Source organism: Pseudorasbora parva, chromosome 18 (genome assembly GCF_024679245.1).
Source record: "Pseudorasbora parva isolate DD20220531a chromosome 18, ASM2467924v1, whole genome shotgun sequence".
NCBI classification, from domain to species: domain Eukaryota; kingdom Metazoa; phylum Chordata; class Actinopteri; order Cypriniformes; family Gobionidae; genus Pseudorasbora; species Pseudorasbora parva.
In genome coordinates, this window is record NC_090189.1 from 17514083 (window position 1) to 17532994 (window position 18912).

The window sequence follows — 18912 nt, forward strand, 5'->3', positions numbered from 1 at the left end:
GCTTGTGTTCCCCTGGTCTTGTGTGGACTTTTATGTTTTATTTCCTGTTTTTCGCCATGTTGTCCTTTGTAGATTTTCTTGCTGATTAGTTCCTAAATGTTCACATTTGTTTGCCCCTTGTCACCCCTTGTTTAAACGCCCCAGTTTCTCATGTTCTTTTTCTGGTGTTGTCCTATGTGGATGTAGGCTGGTGTTGACTTCAGTTGGTGTTCAGTTTTACTCAGGTCTGTGTCTGTGGATTTTTTTGTGCATTTTTGTCATTTTGTTATAAACCCTGTCAACATAATTTGAATAGAGCTTGCCCTCATTTCTGAGTTCTCCCAACATAAAAATTAATGTGACACTGTACAACAATTACAAAATTACCACTTAGTTTTTTCTTTCTTTTACTTACTAAATCCATGTAGGCTACTGTTCTATGTATTATTTTATTTATTTAAATACATTATTTAAAGCATCCCATACCACCAACTAAACCCAAAACCCCTGATCTAAACTTAAATGTTAGATTATTTTTATTATAGTGTATTATAGTGTGTTTTTGATTGAAAACTTTCAATCAAAACCTGTGTTTATATATAACAACACAGAACGGTACGGCCTAGCTCGGCGTTTGAAAAATGTCCCTCTTGCATTGCCGTTGATTATTGCGCATGCGGAGTTGTTGTCACTGCCACATTACCGCCTGAGCCTGTGGTCGGTGGAGAATCGCTCATCTACCATCGTATTCAACACGATCTCTTGATTATTGCATGGTCAAAACGGCCTGGCGCGCGATTCATGAACAAATCTTTATCTAAACCCAGCACTGGATTCATAACAGAAGCCGCACGTAGCTTGTATTACCTCTTCAGCAGCCGCCGGTGAGTAATTTTACGCGCTGCTTTTGTTGTCTGAATGTATGGAGAGATAGAGAGAGAGGCATGTGTGCAGAGGAGAGATACATCAATCTGTACTTCGTTTACGTTATGTTGGAGTGGACGGACGACTGAAAGGATCGCGGTGAAATCACGAATTTAGACACGAAGTTGGTTAATTACACGGATAAAATGTGTTTTGCCTGTGATCCATCGTTTGTCTGAGGCCCTGTGTCCCTCAGATAGCCTAGCAGCTAACAGTAATGGTGTTCTCACTGGTCTGCCTCTGACACAGACACGAGCTTTGTAAATTATATCGAGGTTTTTGCTTAGCTGTTTATCCAAATGTTTTAGACTTAGTCAATGTCCCATTGCCAACAATCTCGCCATGCAAATTGTGGAGATGAAACAGTTTTATATAATGTTTATTATTTAATAATTATTTTCATGTAAATATTTGTTTTCTACTTATTAAAAAAAATGTTTTTATTAGTATCTAATTAACAACTTATTTGTTCAGATGGGTTCTATGCAGTCTGCAAAGTGTGTTTACATTTACAGGTGTTCTTTTAAAGGTTAGTTCACTTAAAAATGAAAATTCTGTCATTAACTAACTTACCCTCAGGTTTCTGACCCCTCCATGCATCCACGTTCCAGGCCCAGAAAGGCAGTAAAGACATTGTTAAAATAGTCCATGTGAGTTCAGTGGTTCAACCTTAATTGTATGAAACGACGAGAATGTTTTGCACACAAAAAGTAAAACAAAACTAGCAACTTTATTCAACTGTCTCTTCTCATCTGTGCCAGTTTCTTATGCTGTTAATACAGCGAAGCGCCATGTCAGAATGCTGGCCTACCGTTGGCCAACGCTGTATGTGATGCTGACGCAAAAACTAGCCAATGAGGAACCACCGTTCTGACATAGAACTCGGAAGAGCTGCGCTGTTTACACTATGTCAACAGCATAGGAGATTAACACAGAACGTGTTAATTATATTGTTGTTTATGGAGGGGTCAGAGAGTTCTAGGAATTCATCAGAAATATCTTTATTTGTGTTCCAAAGATGAACAGGTTTTACGGGTTTGGAACGACATGAGGGTGAGTGATTAATCTGACAGAATTAAAAAATTTCGGTGAACTAAGGGTGTACTCACACTAGGCGCTCTAAACCGTGCACGAGCATGTTTGATCCCCAAAGCCCAGTTTATTTGACAAGTGTGAGTGCTCCGTTCCTGTTTGCACTGAGTGTAAGCACTGGCACGGTTCGTTTGGTCGGCCCTGGCCCGCTTGGAAGAGGTGAGCCAGAGCGCGGTTTGGTTAGGCTTGAGCACAGTTCGCTTATGTTAGTTAATCATTATGACAGACAGGCAAAACCAAACTATTACTACTTGGATACAATTTTCGATTAAATCAAGCAGAGGTGGACAAAGTACACAACTTCATTACTTGAGTAAAAGTAAAAGTACTACTGGTCAAATATTACTCCCTTACAAGTGAAAGTTGTAAAAACAAATTTTTACTGAAGTAAAACTACAGAAGTATTTGTTTTCAAAAGTACTTGAGTATCAAAAGTTAATTTTAGGGCTGCACGATTTGGGAAAAATATATAATTACGATTATTCTGGTTATAAAAAAATTAAATATGTTGTTTATCTGCGACATCAATTTCAATGTCTATGTCTTTAATATGAAATATTAACCTCTTGCGCATCCACTGTGAGGGAAAAAAACTCCTGTACATGGATTGTCCTTTAAATGTATTATTTTTTAAGTTTAAGTTTTTTAATTTTTATGTATTATTTTTCTTATTTATAATTTATTACCCAAACGTTTAATTCATACTCAAAACCAGAGGGCGCCCTCGAACGGAAAAGCCACATTTGCCTCAGAGAAGTGATATGATGACATTCATTTTCAGGAAACCTGAAGATGAGGAAAAACATGTTATTAAATGTTGTCTTTAGTTGAACAGGTTTATGAACGCTTCACTAGTTTGTGAAGATGTTTAATTAAAATCGCAGCCTTTAAGCTTTTATAATCGCACATCATCCAAATCGCGATTGCGGTTCGATTTCGATTAATCGTGCAGCCCTAGTAAATTATTTTATTATTGTTGTTTGAATGCACATTATGCCATCATGGTTTAAGCCAGTCAGTGATGCTCCATCTTACATACTAGCATGCGACTAACTTAAACTCATTTAAATACTTGTATAAAAGTTGCAAAGCTCTTTACAAAGCTGCTGTCACTTTAAGGCCGAATGCACGGATCCAATACACTGATACACATCTGCTATTCTCCCAACTGTTTACCTCCACTTAAGACATAATCAACTTTGCTTATGCAAATTCTCAACAAAATGATCATTTTGGCATCTGACTTCTTCCATTTTGCTTTAAACTGACTAGTTTTCAAAAAATGCTGGGAAATCATTGAAATCATTCATGAGACCCTACAAGAGTGATTCCTGATAGGCCCAAAAACCCAAACACCTTTTTAAGAAGAAAAAAAATTATCCACTGACTTTCAAAGCTGTTAAAGAATCGACTTTCAATTTCGAGGATCTTGATAGAAATGTAGAGTACGATATTTGTCTCCAGAAAAATAGTTTCCAGAAAAAACAATTCTCAAGTAAAGTACAGATATTCAAAAAGGGTACTTAAGAGAGTAAATGTACTTAGATACTGTCCACCTCTGTAATTAGGGCGAGGCGATATGACGAAATATATCGTCTGGACGATAGAAAATGTCTATCGTTTTATATAAGGCTCTATCGCTTACGCCACGATAAGGCGTTTATGGCAGAATTTTACGTCAAGATGCACCTCACGCCACGGCATGCCCATGCACGCTGCAATACATAAACAAACATGGAGGAAGACGGTAGTAGACGCGGTTCAACCAGGGTAATTCTCAGAGTAATTATGCCAGAGGGGTGGCATAAGCGCTCAAAACAAACTTCAGACAGACGCTGCAACGGGCTTTTACGCGTGGCACACCATAGCCATATATTGAAATATTTTAATGGCAGGTGTAGGGATGGCGAAAACTAAACATTTTCTTGACCGACCACCGAGCCTCATTAGCCGGTTGAAACCGGTTAACCGATTAGTTTAAAATATGCTGCGCTATTTGAAATAACAGCCGCGAGCCGCGCTCCCTATGTCTCTCTCTCGCTCTCACTCACACACACACACGCGCTGCCGCCTCCCTTCCACTCACGTCACTTTTTTAAAATCCCCCACAGCGCGAAACACGAGTCCCGCAAACGCGCCGCAGAGGAGCTTGTTTGTAATCAGAGGACAAATGGCTCATTAGTTTCGAAATGGTTTGGGTACAAGGTGATCTCGTTGTAAATAAAGGCATTTGTCCAGCGTTAGAAGGTCATTTGAATCATTGCCGCGGCTCATTTAAGAAAATGACAGCTCCGAAGAGACGCCGCTTTAGTTCGAGGTAGTGTAACAATAATAAAGAAAGACGATCAAGACCTTATGTGTTACCACTGAAATGAAGATGTAATATATTTCCAAATGTAAGCCCATCTTAAGCGAAATGCACGCTTCATACTGTCGTCTGCTCTGGTTCTACCTCGAGTGTTTACTTTTTGCAAACCTTGTGAGCGCGCAAACCCAAACGCTGTGACCTCACGCCAAATGTTTTTATTGGTTTATTAAGTACAAACAGGCGAGTTATGACAAATTGAGTGCGAGGGATATGTTCACTTCACACAAAAAGATTTTGGAATGAGACGGCCACCTGTAGTAGCGTTTAGTCTACTGTCTATAATAGCCTAATTTAGAGATCACTTTTTTATTTATAACCGACAACTTTGATCGGTTAACGTTAATACGGTCAGCCATCGGTCATCGGTTAACATCCCTAGGCAGGTGTTAACTTTACCAACAGTCTTGCTTTAAAAAAGGTTCTAAATAAAATAAAAATGTAGTCCATACTACCTTTATTTGTTTTGTATATCATTTCAAACTGCATTTCCACATTGCAATTTTGTATAGACTATTCATAAACTGAATTAACAGAAAAATTGCTATATCGTTATCGGGATATCAAATGAGCTATATCGGGATATGAAATTTTGGCCATATCGCCCAGCCCTATCTGAAATCAAGTATATTTAGGTTTAAAACAGTCCTGGTTATCACCTTATTGATGAACATGGATTGTAGTTTGTGAGTAAAGCTGTAAATTCCTCCATCAAAGTCAGCTGCTGTGCTTTAGTAATAATCTTCTGATACATGTAGTGCAGTCCATTGAAAATCGCTGCGTGGCATAAATTATAAACAGGGCCGGTGCTAGCCATTTGGGTGCCCTAAGCACAAATGCTTGGCGGTGCCCCCCCCCACCCCCCCACCCCACCCTACCCTATCCTCCCCTCCCCAAACAAACACCCACCCACCAAAGAAATAACTACCATTCAGAATTTCTTATTTAGGTTCTCTTTACTTCCAAAATAACTGCTGCAAATGAATAATTGAAACTGAACAATGTAAACACAGAAAGTTAAAAGTGCAAAAAAAAAGTTTTGTGTAAATAGAATAAGTCTATGAATTTTATAAAGTATGAATTTTAAAGTGCACGTTTTAAACTGCTAATAACCATGCATAACTGCACAGTACAAATTACTCAACAGAGTATTTCTGCTATTCCATAGAACTATATTAAACATTTTCACTACCATCAGTTGTCAGAGGCCCTACAGAGGCACACGTCTACATTTCCTAGCTGCAAAATCAGCTATCAGGTCATCATATGACAGTTTCTGAGCCACGTCCCCATTCATAACCACAAGACAAAATATTCAGGGATTCTACTGAAAACCAGAGGGAGTCTGGCACAGAGATTCACCTTTTTCTCGACTAATTTGGTCTAGGCCTATGTTTTGAAGTACTTAAATTGTCTGGTTGTAATTGGTTGCAATCACTATGGCACATCCAGTTAGAATGCAATAAGGACTCTGATGTTTCTTCTGTAACATTTATTCTCCACCATAAGTCGGGGCAAGTTTGTGGTTCTGAAAATATACATACAAATTGGTAAATAACAATATACAAAAGGATGCCAATAGCAGTACACATAAATGATGTGTAATTATGATAACAATGGACAAATAACAGTACAAAGTACTAAACTGTTACACAAGAAATGAAATCCGCACTTACTAGCCTATAAATTGTCATGTAGGCTTATTTTATCATCATGTAAGAATCCTGTTCTGAGCGGGGCTCGAACTCCCGGCCGTAACGTCATTAGCGCCATTCCGGCTGCCTTTATGTAAACAACACAACGGTCCATTTACGGCATACACATTTAGCTCGCGAATGTACAACAAAGAATATAGCACTCATGGTAAATATATGTAAACATGTCTTATAATAATTATAGTACAGAGGAATACTCGTTCTCCATTAGAATTGTCTATGCACGATTGCGATAGATAAGGATCTATGCTACTAATACTTTCAGTTCGCGGTAAACTATGATTTTAAACAATCATAGTACATTATTATGTACACATGACAGTCCTTCATAACAGCCTATATTACTTTTGTATTGCATTTGTATATTAACATGCTTTTAGAAATATTTTATGTGTTATTTATACTAGTAGGCTAGCCTATTGTGATGATTTTTTCACGACCCAGATTTTTTGGTGCCCCCCCCAAGCACTTGGTGCCCTACGCGCAGTGCGTGATGTGCGTGTGCGGAGCGCCGGCCCTGATTATAAATCTATTAAGCAGTCTATTAGTGAAAGCGCTTTTCTTCCGGTCTTTTTCAAAACAAAAAGTTGCATCACGAATGACATGTGCTCCGGCCCAGTACGTTAGGTCCAAGTGTGAGTGGAGGCCAGCAGGGGAGTAGAGAGGAGGGTCAATCGCGCTTGGGCACGAGTTCGAGTACACACTATCCCTTTAAAATGGTTCGTACTCCTTCCAGAATCTGAAAGATGGTAAAATTGATTCACAGCCCTGGACAAACCAGGGACAATGATGCGGAGATGCCAAAATACTATATTAAAATGTAATTCATTTTAAGTATATAGACATTTGCACAGTTTTATTAGTGTACAAAAATGTAGTTAATTACTCTTTGTAACTGATTACATATATCCATCATTACATGGCTTAAATTAGTTTCTAAAAGGATGAACGTCTTGCAAAAAAGTAGTACATTTGCCTCTATAAGAGGGACACCCACGCAGGTTACGGACCCGGGAGATTTTACAGGAGTTGATGTGATGTCTGAACACCCAATTGAATTCCTCCATTTATTGTGTGTCATTCAAATTGGAAGACTAATATCATAGAAACACTCATCAGTACTTCTCTGTTGGACAGTCAGGTTGACGTTGAACTTGCGTCTGTAAACCTGTTCTCTCTAACTTGGTCGCCATGGCAACTGAGGAGAAAAAACCAGACACAGAGGCTACAAAAACACAGCCGGCATCTGCTGCCTCTGCCAGCCAGAGCAAGGTAAAAACATCACTGGGAATGCCCATATGTGACAGTTTGGGATAGTTGTCCGCTTGGTTATACATTTTTTTATTTATTTTTTTATGAGATATACTGTTATAAATGCTATAGCAGCCTTGTGCTTGTGTTAAATGTGCTTATGATCTGTGACTATCATTTCACTTCATTGTGTCATTAATTATGTGAATCTGCTTTATCTCAGTCAACACCTGTGAAGCCAAACTACACCTTGAAATTCACATTGGCTGGCCATACAAAGGCAGTCTCTTCTGTCAAGTTCAGCCCAAGTGGGGAGTGGCTCGCCAGCTCATGTGAGTACTTGAATTAATACTAGAGATGCACTGATGTATCGCTCTCCGATATTTATTGGACGATTTTTTCATCAGTTTACAACCACCCTCATATTGGCCATTGCATGAAAAGGCAGATTTAACAAACTGGTTATTAGTTTATATCAAAGATCAGTGCTTCGCACTTTGGCCAGCGCTTTCCCAGTGACTGACACGCTCAGCTCTTGTAATATATCACAACTATTCAGTGTTTTCAACCACATAAGGTTGATTTTAGATTCCAGACATTTAAATACTCAAGTACTAGCAAAACAATACATATAGTTTGTAAAATACACGGATGTCTATGGAACCGGCAATACAAATCCTTTGGTGTTTTATTCATATCAGATACGCTTTGTGTAGGTAACTATAGCGTTTACTCTGTTCTTCTCCCACTTCACCAGTCACTTACTTTCATGTTTTTTGGGAGAAGTGGATTCATTGACGGGTTGTAATTGTGTGGTGTTGTAACTGCTGCACAGACTAATATGGAGATGCCCATTGCACTCTGTAGATCAACTAACATGAACATTATAAAGGTTTTTAAACAACAAAACGTTCACTTGCATGTAACTGAGAATTGGAATATCAGGTGGTTGACAAGTTTTTGAATTTTTTGAATAAAAAAGAAAATAAGTGATTTATGTCAAACAGCTCTGTTGCGACTCGGGTGTCATGTGAAAAGCATGATGCGTTGCCATGGAAAAATAATAAAACTCAAGCTGGGGAATACCATCAAAATCTAATATTAACCTAAAATCTTATAATAAATCTAATATATACCATCAAAATGCTATGCTGCTGCGTGCGTTTTAATGTTAATCAAACAATGAAACGCAAAAAAGAAATCACTCACGACTCTTGACTAAATAACTTTAGTAATTTTCATAAGTATTTAATATATACAGTGAAGAATATGCAGTGTTATTTAGCATTTGTTTACGTTATTTCTGTACCTGAAAACTGTTAAACCTTGTAGGATGACAATGTCAAGATTCATCAGACTCAAATTGTGAAAGAATGGTTGTGAGGGAGCATGAAAAATCATTTGCACACATGAACTGGCACCACTGAGTCCAGACCTTAAATTCATTTAAAGTCTTTGGGATGGAATTTTTTAAAACTTATAAAATGCTGGTGCAAAATAAATCACTACAATAAGCCCAGAAGCCCAGTGGAGAACTTTCTTTGCTGCCCTACATGCCAGAGGCATAACGGGCATTGAGTAAGAACAGACGCACACCTATTTGAAAGCTGGCCAGAAAGACACAGACCCGAGCAGGACATATTCCACAGCAAATTGCAATTAACCAGTCCGTAAACAAGATGCGAAAATAAACAGTTTGTCTTGCCTCTAGTTAGCAGCCTTCTCCTTTGTACCTAACTGGGCAGAGAAAGTTCCATCCATGTTATTCCTCTATTGCTGATCGAAAGAGCATGCTTAGTCCACTCATTATTCCAGATTCAAAAGTCCACTTACTGTCACGGTGACGGATGACAAATGACTGTTTGCCCGTTTTAACTATAATAACGATTGCTTGTTAAGTGCCATACCCAGTGTTGTTAGCATTACTTATTTTCTATCATCTCTGTGCTCTCTTACTTTAATTAAACAATTTAATAGCTTTTAATGAACATTGTTTTAATAAGAAGACGAATGTTTTTTTTTTTGTCCCTGTTCATCCAGCTGCTGATAAGTTGATCAAAATATGGGGTGCGTATGATGGCAAGTTTGAGAAGACGATATCCGGACACAAACTAGTGAGTATCTCAAAAATCCATGATCTCGAAGTAGCTTTTAATGAACAAGGTGACTGATGTGACCTGGTTTTCTTTCATCTTGCAGGGAATCTCAGACGTGGCCTGGTCCTCCGACTCCAACCTCCTGGTCTCAGCTTCCGATGACAAGACCCTGAAGATCTGGGATGTGAGCTCTGTAAGTCAACATCACAAAGCTGAACGACGTTATTCTATAGTATTTAAAACATCTGAGCTGTTGAAATCAAGTGCAACGATTATACAGAGGCTATGTGCATCCTGCTTGTTTTTTTCAGACAGACCGGAATTCAAAAAAAGATGTAATTATTACAGCACAATTGGTCTTAATCAAGACCTTTTCCTTTTCTGTTTTTTTTCCCCATATCACCAGGGGAAGTGTTTAAAGACGCTAAAGGGTCACAGCAACTACGTATTTTGCTGTAACTTCAACCCCCAATCCAATCTCATTGTATCTGGATCTGTAAGTTCATTCACAATCATTTCTCATTGTACATTTTGGTTAATTATGACATACATACTAATTATTATCTCTACGGCAGTTTGATGAGAGCGTGAGGATTTGGGATGTTAAAACAGGAAAATGTCTGAAGACGCTGCCAGCTCACTCGGACCCCGTCTCTGCGGTGTGTACTTTTTTTACTTGACCTATAATGATTAAATAGTCAAATTTACAGTAACAGTGGTTAGGTGATATACTTTTAAATTACATTTTTTTAAATTATTTGTAAATGTGTTTTATTATAGGTTCATTTCAACAGAGATGGTTCATTGATTGTGTCCAGCAGTTATGATGGACTTTGGTAAGTAAGCTTTGGCCATAATGTTTTTTTGAGACTATGTCAGATGCATAGCTAACAACCATACCCACTTATTTGATTTTTAAACAGCCGGATCTGGGACACAGCATCAGGCCAGTGCCTTAAAACACTTATCGGTAAGTTAACCAATGTTTTTGAAAAACCACATGTTCAGACTAGTTTCAATACCAACAATTTGTTCCTTGAAAGTAGCTATGTTTTCATCTAAAGCGGAGAATGTAACTTGTGCAAAAAATATGAAAATTGCATACGTTTTTTAATATAGCACCATTTTCATCCTATGTGTTCAAGATAACAAAATATTTATTTAATAGAAAATTGGTGCAAATTATCTAATAAAATGAATGCTGCTACGATCAGAGAAGTCACGATGGCCCCTTTTTCCTACTTTATAAATGACTTTCGCCTCAGAGCTTGCAGGCAATATGCAACAAATGCCCTCAGACATTTCAGATTGAGCAAACCAACATTTGAGATGCTGTGCAATGAAATTCATCCCCTGGTTAATCCAGTTATCCAATCACATCCTCTGTTGAGGCTAAAGTTTTTTTTGCACATCAAGGGATTAATTTGGTTTATAGTTTATGCAGATTTTTATTTTATTTGATTAATTCCGCACCTCCAATGAGTGCATGTGTTTTTTTTTTTTTAAATCTTTGGGTTTTTATCCAGCTTTTTTTTAATGCACTAAACCAAAATTTGCATACAAATAGATGGAAACATAGCTAGTGTTTATGATATTCTGTTCTTCTCAAACATCTATGCATAACACAACTAAATGTACAACATCTTAAGAAGAAAGAGATTAACAGAAGCATAAACAGGCTTTCTAAATAATGTATACAATCGCAAATTTTCGACAGATGATGACAACCCACCTGTGTCTTTTGTGAAGTTCTCCCCCAATGGCAAATACATCCTGGCTGCCACTCTGGATAAGTGAGTCATATTATTATGATTATTATGATTATTATTATATTAATCCATGGCCTTTGAAAAGACGCATACATTACCTTTGTTTTTTAGCACTTTGAAGCTTTGGGACTACAGCAAAGGAAAGGTTAGAGTTTTTTTCGGTTTAATTGGTGCATTGTTTTAATTAAAACAAATAATGCTTAGTCTGTGTTGACCAATATCCTTTTCTCTTGTTTAGTGTTTGAAAACTTATACTGGTCATAAAAATGAGAAGTACTGCATATTTGCTAATTTCTCCGTCACTGGTGGAAAGGTATGTAGGCTCTACTAATCAGTTTTGCTCTACTAATCAGAATTGCTGAGCATATCACACTAACACAAGCAAGCCGCATACTGAATTTAGTGTTGGTCAGAAGCATTGCATTATTATTGCTGAATGTGATTGTACAATCTGAAAGAGTTTTTATTTTATTTTATTTTTTTAAAGTGGATTGTCTCTGGCTCAGAGGACAACATGGTCTATATCTGGAACCTTCAGACCAAGGAGATTGTACAGAAACTACAGGGGCACACAGGTAGGAGCAGTTAACTGGATGTTTTACAAAGAATTTCAAGCCCAACAGTTCAAAGAACATCTTTAAAAAAAAAAAAACTGAAATCATTTATGAGGGTCTTCAACCCTGCTCCTAAAAACCCATGTCTACTTATGCTACGTCCTAAAAGTTTTTACTCTTTTTGTGTACATACTAGGAGTGTAAGAAAATATCGATACACATGAGAGTGGCGATATTATGTTTGGCGATACTGTACCGATTCTCAAAAACACTGTATCGATATTTATATATTTACATCCAAGATTCGTGGCTTTGTGTTCGAATTAAACCACAGACATACATTTACTGTCACAGACAGTCATACAACCCAACCGCTAGATAGCAGTGAAATCTCAGAACGTAACTGACGCAGAGCCGCAGAAGCACAAGGTGAATGTGTGTGCATTAGCATTAGCAAACCTCACAAGACGATAGAATTATTCCGCTCCCGCGGTTTAGAGCTGAGATGTGGACTCATTTTTGTTTCAGCTAGAAAGAAGCCACTAAGGAAATCTACAAGAGAAATTTTGTTTGCAAAGTAGGCTAAGTTCAAATCCAGTAGCCTACTCGGGAAACATTGAATCTGAGAGCTCGCTTAACATCCAGACGTTATCCTCACTGCTGAGAAGCGTTTCGATAGAATATAGCACATTTTCCTCTCAGTAACAAAATAAACACACACCAAAACTGACAGCGGTGGCAGCAGAACGAAAGCATCTGATCATATTGATGTGGATATGGATGCACCAGCTCTGCAGTTCAGGAGCCTAGTTAAAATGGCACTATGCAATAGACTGCGTCAAAGAAAACCGCTTTACAGTATTAAATATAAAGCAAACAGTCATTCAGTCATGGAATGGAATGAAGGACTATGCACTTTCTGTTGCTAAATAGTTTGGGCTAAATAGGGCTGGCAATACACAGCCCTAGTACATACTAAAAAGTACATACTTTTAAGTGTGTAGCAGAAAAGTATGCAAGCTTTGGGACATACTACTTTATCATCTTAACCAGACTGTGTCGCTTAGTTTCGTGTATCCCACCACCGTTTAAACTGCCCTGTCAATCATCATCACTGTTCAAATCCTCCACATTCAGTTTAATTTTTCAAAAAAGTTAATGGCCAAATTTGTCATTACAAAAGTTCACATTGCTGCTGCAGGTGAAATATAATGTGGACAACACTGAATAAATATATTTTTGTCAGGTTAAATACGATAGTTGGTCAGTGGTCACTCAAACCCTTTTATCTAAACCCCTCTACTTAACCGTTGAACTCGCACATCGGTCATGTTTGTAGTTTTTTAATGATTTTTATATGCGTTTGTAGTTCTAATCGAATCCTCGTCCAACTCGCAATGGGTTGTGGGCAATATCAGCCGTTAAGAGTGTGCCTCGAACCGTACTTCGAATTCTGGGTAACCATTCGGGTATCTTTGAAATACTTTTTTCAACATACTATGATTTTGGACATACTAATTCTGTTTTCGAGTACAATTTAGTATGGATAGTATACGAATTGAGACGCAGTGACACTGTCCTGCAGAGTTTAGCTCCAACCCTAATCAAAGACAGATAAAGCTAATCAAGCCTTTTAGGATCAATTCTTGAAAAACACCCAGGCAGGTGTGCTGAAGCAGGTTGAAAATAAACTTTGCAGGACAGTTGGTCCCCAGGAGAAGGGTTGAAGACCTCTGTTTTTTTCTCTATAAAATGGCATTTAGTTGTAAAATGTGTGAAGATGTTAGGAACTTATTGAATTCCATGGTTTCTGTTGAAGAATGACTATTCTCTCTAAAAAGAACATGGCAGCACAGCTTAGGTTTGCAAAGTTGCATCTGAACAAACCATAAGACTTCTGGAAAAATGTCCTATAGATGGGGGAGACCAAAGTGAAGATGTTTGGCCATAATGTTTGGCCAAATGGGGTGATTTGGGCTTGTTTTGCATCCCCAGGACCTGAGTCGACCATGAACTCCTCTGCATACCAAAGTATTCTAGAGTCAAATGTGAGGCCATCTGTCCGACAGCTAAAGCTTTGTTATAATTGGGTCATGCAACCAGACAATGATCTGGAGATCACCAGCAAATCTACAACAGGATGGCTGGAAAAGAAAAGAATCAAGGTGTTAAAATGGCCCAGTCAAAGTCAGACCTCAACCCGACTGAAATTCTGTGCGAGTGGTGCATAAACAAATGTCCACAAACCTCAACAAAGTGAAGCAGTGTTATAGAGAGTGGACCAAAATTCCTCCATAAAATGACGTGAGAGTCTGATAAATCATGCAGAAAATGATTACTAAGTTGCTGCTGCAATAAGTGGATTTACAGTCATTTGAATGTTAAGAGCTGCCATGCACTAGATGATGTCCTGATACAGAAAACCATGGAATTCGATAGGGTGTCCTAACATTTTAACATTACTGTATGTATATTAGTGCTTTCAACTGATTAAAAAAACAACAAAATGCATTAATCACACTTTTTCTGTAATTAATCATAACAAGTTTTTAATATTTGTATTGCTATAATTTCAGTTGCTCTTCACATGAATGTAGAGATCTTAAAGACAGTATATTTTAAATATTTGTTGTAATGGCATCTTTTTATGAAAGAGAGCCAGTATCACTGATGCCAATACTGCTACTGATGTCTCAATGAAACTGATAAATTACAGTCTTAACTGCATCAATTATAAATTAAATAAAGATTACTTCTTATTAAAGCTACTCTGTTAACTTTTTCTTTAATTAACATTAATGACAGACATCACAGCAACTGGTTTATTAGGCTACTGTGACTTTAAGATCTGCTTCTGCTGAACATGATGTGGGTCAAGGGTGTATTCCAGAAAGCAGGTTATGTGGCATACCCGGTTATGTTTAAGAGTAAGTTAGTGGATAACCTCAACTTTCAGTTCCAAAGTCGGAGGTAACTTTCAAGTTATGCAAGTAACCATGGCAACTTACTCTCTGAACATAACCAGCTCTGGAGCAGGTTATGTTCTAGGGTTAGTTTGCTTAAGGGGTATTAAGATCTGTTTTAAATAATTTATATAGTTATTAATATAACCAAATTTGTTTCAGTTATATAATATACAATATTATATATTAATTTTAAAGATTTCAACAAAAAAGATTAAATGTTAATGCATAAATATATTTATTATTTATTTTGCCATCTCACACATTGATTAATTAGCATACAACAAACAATATCATCCTTATTTTCAGTAAATAAAGATTACTTATTAAACTAAGACACTGAAAAAATGATTGCATAATCAACAAATAGTTGGCGATGTGGACTAAGTAGGTTATGTAACTCGCCACTAAACAAAAGAAGAAGGTAGTAGAAGGGTCGCTTTTTCTTAGCGTCTGTTTCCATGGTGAATATGTGATAGTAAGTTCACCTTGCTTTCTGGAATACACCCCAGATACTGACTGCTACTTTTGATATTATCCCCCTTTGTTCAGGGACTTATTTCATTTCTGTTTGTTAAATTATTTTAAATTATGGCTTAGTTGATAAATATATATATTTTTTTTCTTCGTACAAATATTTCGATTTTGTTTTCTTATTTTGCTGATTGTTTTGATAGATGGAAAATAATCTCATGCTGTTTTTTGTCTTTTTAGATGTGGTGATCTCCACCGCATGTCACCCCACAGAAAATATCATCGCATCAGCAGCACTAGAAAATGACAAAACCATCAAACTTTGGAAGAGCGACTGCTAAGCCTCAAGCTTATTTTACATTATGATTTTATTTTTTAATTAATTTTGTAATATTCATTTTGTGGGGGGAGAGACTTTTTTTTATTTTATTTGAAAGGTCACGCAACGCTGTTCACATTGACATCAAGGCTCGGCAAGAGGATTGGTGAAAGCGCCCCAACCCCGACATACCCTCTCCTAACACAGCACCCCTCTCTCCACTCGTGTGCACTAAAACAATCACTTTTTTCTCTGCCTTGCCGCCAGCTCTCGCTCATCAGTTAAAGCATCCAGCAAAACTTTTAACCAGACTGTAAATATAGGCAGCTTTGTTTGAAATCCACAGACCTGTTAGGACAAAGAGAGCGTTCTTGTTTTTTTTCCCTGTAGGTTATGTAGAATCAGAGATGGTTTGCACACTTTCTGAAGCCAGCAGAACGCCTAAGTGGCCATTGTAACAGAAATGTTTGGAATATTACATTTCTCTGCCTGATGAGCGATTTGCAGCTTAACTCCATCATTTGGCCAAAAAGAAGTTTTACAAACTTCATCTGTGAACACCTGAAATACTTAACTTGACTAGCTGATGTCAACTCAAACCTCCATGTACGAAATGTTTTGTGGCAGAAGGATGTTGTGAACATCGACTATTTCATGTTTATTTCTGTAAATGTTAAAACGGCAATTAAATCAATTCATTGTGTTATAGTTGCTAAGCTAATTGTCAGACATTGTTTATGGTTTTCGGTGGCTTTCAGTGTCGTCTAGGCAGTGCTAACAATAAAACTCCTTTCTCTTTTGTTATAACGGCTTATTGCAGTTACAGACATAAGGTATGCCAAAAGTTCACTATTCCTACAGCTGTAACTACACGTAAACTTTGTTCATATCAGTTTTTGGTGCTTTTGATAAATTAAACTGTACAATGCATCAGGATGGAGTAGCAGTTCGGTCACAGATTTCATAGAAAGCATCATCAGTTAAAAGGAACATTTACTTGTAGACTGAAGTTTTCCAAACTATAAATATTCATTCTAAGCCACACACAAAAAAAAAAAAAACCCTGCACAATCTGGTAAAAGACAGTTTCTAACTTTTGTTATGTGGTTACAATTACACATCATATGCAAGGAGGAGTGTTGATGTGATTTGAATATGCCATAACCTTATATCTCGTGACCAAAAGCAGTCTCGATGTATTAAGAGCCTTGAGATGTTTTGTGTACCTGACACTTTGTACATACTTGCAGCTTCTCTGTTCTTTGGTATGTTTCCCTTTTGTTCTGTGGTCTTTTTAACTGTCTCAAGTAGCTGATAGTGCTTCAAGACTGTTTTATAATTTTTTTTTTCTCTGCTTGACGTGGATGATGGTTTGCCATAAGCCCATCCTCTGCTTCTGGACTCTCTCTGTTCCATTGGTTTTGGTCAGATTTCCAGTGCACTGCAGTGATGACAGGGGCCGCATGAGGAATTGTATCTGTATTGCATAAAGTCACTTTGGACATGACCTGTGACTCAATAAAGATTTTTTTACCTCTATCAGTGGAACGTTGTCCATGGATTTATACAACTGATATAGTTAAATTATCTTCTGTGCATTAGGTTTGAAAACACTGCTGTTAACAGAAAGGTATATTTTGCAATCATGATTTGGCTGACTTAGCGACAGTGTATAGTGTGAGACATGGCTATGGTGAAGCCAGAATTCTCCAAGTGGGTGGACCTTTATTTGTCTTCTTTCAAGACCACACCCATAATTTAACTAGATGAATGAACCGAAAAACCTACATGAATGCATAAAGGGGTCCAAATGACCCACACATATTTCCAAAAGTATTGGGATGCCCCTTCAAATCATTAAATTCAGGTGTTCAAGTCACTTCCATGGCCACAGGTGTATAAAATCAAGCACAGATGCAGTGGTGTAAAGCACGCTGCTACTGGACTGTAAAGCAGCGTAGATGTGTTCTCTGGGGTAATGAATCAAACTTTTCTGTCTGGCAATCCAATGGACGTGTCCTTTAACTTTTAATGCTTCAGCATACTAGACATTTTGGACAATTTCATTCACCCAACTTTGTGGGAACAGTTTGGGGATGGCCCCTTCTTGTTCCAACATGATCACAAAGCAAGGTCCATAAAGACATGGGTGAGCAAGTTCGGAGTGGAGGAACTTGACTGGCCTACACAAAATACTGACCTCAACCCGTTAGAACAACTTTGGCATGAATTAGAGTGGAGACTGAGCCAGGCCTTCTTGTCCAACATCAGTGCCGGAGGTGGTATTGTTTCAGCGTTATGAATTATCTTCATCTTACATATTTGGTCATTTAATCCCCATGTGATGTTAACTGCATCTCGAATTGTTACATTTGGCTGAGTGAAACCCATTTCATCCCATTTTTTTCTCCAAGAGAGGACATTTTTCAAGTTGAATTGAAAAATTTCAAGAATGAATTTGTCAAGTTATTAAATCAAGGTCAATAATGCAAAAAAAAAATAAAGTCTGAAAAAAATGGGTTTCATGTCTTGTGTAACTGGTGGTCTATTCCATTTACAAAATTACTGGGTTAAATAGTTGAAATTTGTGTTTTATTCCATTAACAAAGTAAACATTGTCTGGCTTAGTTTCAGAAAGGAAAAAAAAAATAGCATTTGTATGCAGCAGTATGGCACAAATAATAAAGTAAATGGATGACATTACAGTAAATTGGAAGGTAATTATTATAAACTTAATTATAAACTGATGTAAATAAGATAGATAGATAGATAGATAGATAGATAGATAGATAGATAGATAGATAGATAGATAGATAGATAGATAGATAGATAGATAGATAGATAGATAGATGGACGGAATGCATGAGGGAAAAAATGTAATGATTTTTACATATTTTACTCTGCAATGATCAATCATGGATAAGGTAACATGGTTTGTCATCACAAAATAGTAAAAAAAAAATTGAAGTGTAATTTGATTGTTTAGTTTGTTTGTCCTGTCTGTTTAATTACATTTCATGAAGAGGATGGGGTTTATGACCTATACTGCATCCAGCCACCTGGGGGCTATTGAGATGCTTTGGCTTCACTTTTCAGGACTTTGTGGCACACTTGTTTAAAACACTCAAGAATGAGGAGCGAGTTGGCTGAGCACGCACTGCTGGGACTGCACCTGAGCTCTCTTATACTGACCCACTCTGCCTGAGTGTTTTATGTAAAGAGACTCTCAATGCCCTCTTTAGCGCCATTTGGTAGTGCCTGACAGCGTCAGTGAAACCCCACACCTGCAGCTAACCAGCTAGCAATCATGCTATGTTAATTAACATGCACAAATTAATAAAAGCTCAAGTGTGAGAATTAAATGTTTAATAAGAGCTGAATTATGCTGCTTTTTGTCTGAAAGAGGATTTT

At 37.5% G+C, this 18912-nt stretch overlaps 1 protein-coding gene across 2 annotated transcripts; it reads left to right on the top strand.

Moving 5' to 3' along the window:
* Positions 1–646: 646 nt before the first annotated feature.
* On the top strand, positions 647–17040 carry wdr5 (WD repeat domain 5). Of its 2 annotated transcripts, none has more exons than XM_067423351.1 (14): positions 647–863; positions 7217–7347; positions 7550–7658; positions 9367–9440; positions 9526–9615; positions 9829–9918; positions 9998–10081; positions 10203–10258; positions 10346–10392; positions 11140–11215; positions 11303–11336; positions 11430–11504; positions 11679–11766; positions 15423–17040. In XM_067423351.1, the coding sequence occupies exons 2-14, from the start codon at positions 7267–7269 to the stop codon at positions 15521–15523; spliced, it is 1005 nt and encodes a 334-aa protein (XP_067279452.1). In that variant the 5' UTR covers positions 647–863; positions 7217–7266; the 3' UTR covers positions 15524–17040. The 2 variants fall into 2 exon arrangements, with proteins under 2 accessions (XP_067279452.1, XP_067279451.1); XM_067423350.1 differs by having other exon boundaries at positions 648–863; positions 7213–7347.
* The last annotated feature ends 1872 nt before the right edge of the window (positions 17041–18912 follow it).

Excerpts from the sequence above, each read along its gene's own strand:
- wdr5 (XM_067423351.1), top strand. The coding sequence starts at position 7,267 with ATGGCAACTGAGGAGAAAAAACCAGACACAGAGGCTACAAAAACACAG. Across the intron at positions 7,348-7,549 it reads CCTCTGCCAGCCAGAGCAAG|TCAACACCTGTGAAGCCAAA; the intron begins GTAAAAACATCA and ends GCTTTATCTCAG. Across the intron at positions 9,441-9,525 it reads CGATATCCGGACACAAACTA|GGAATCTCAGACGTGGCCTG; the intron begins GTGAGTATCTCA and ends TTCATCTTGCAG.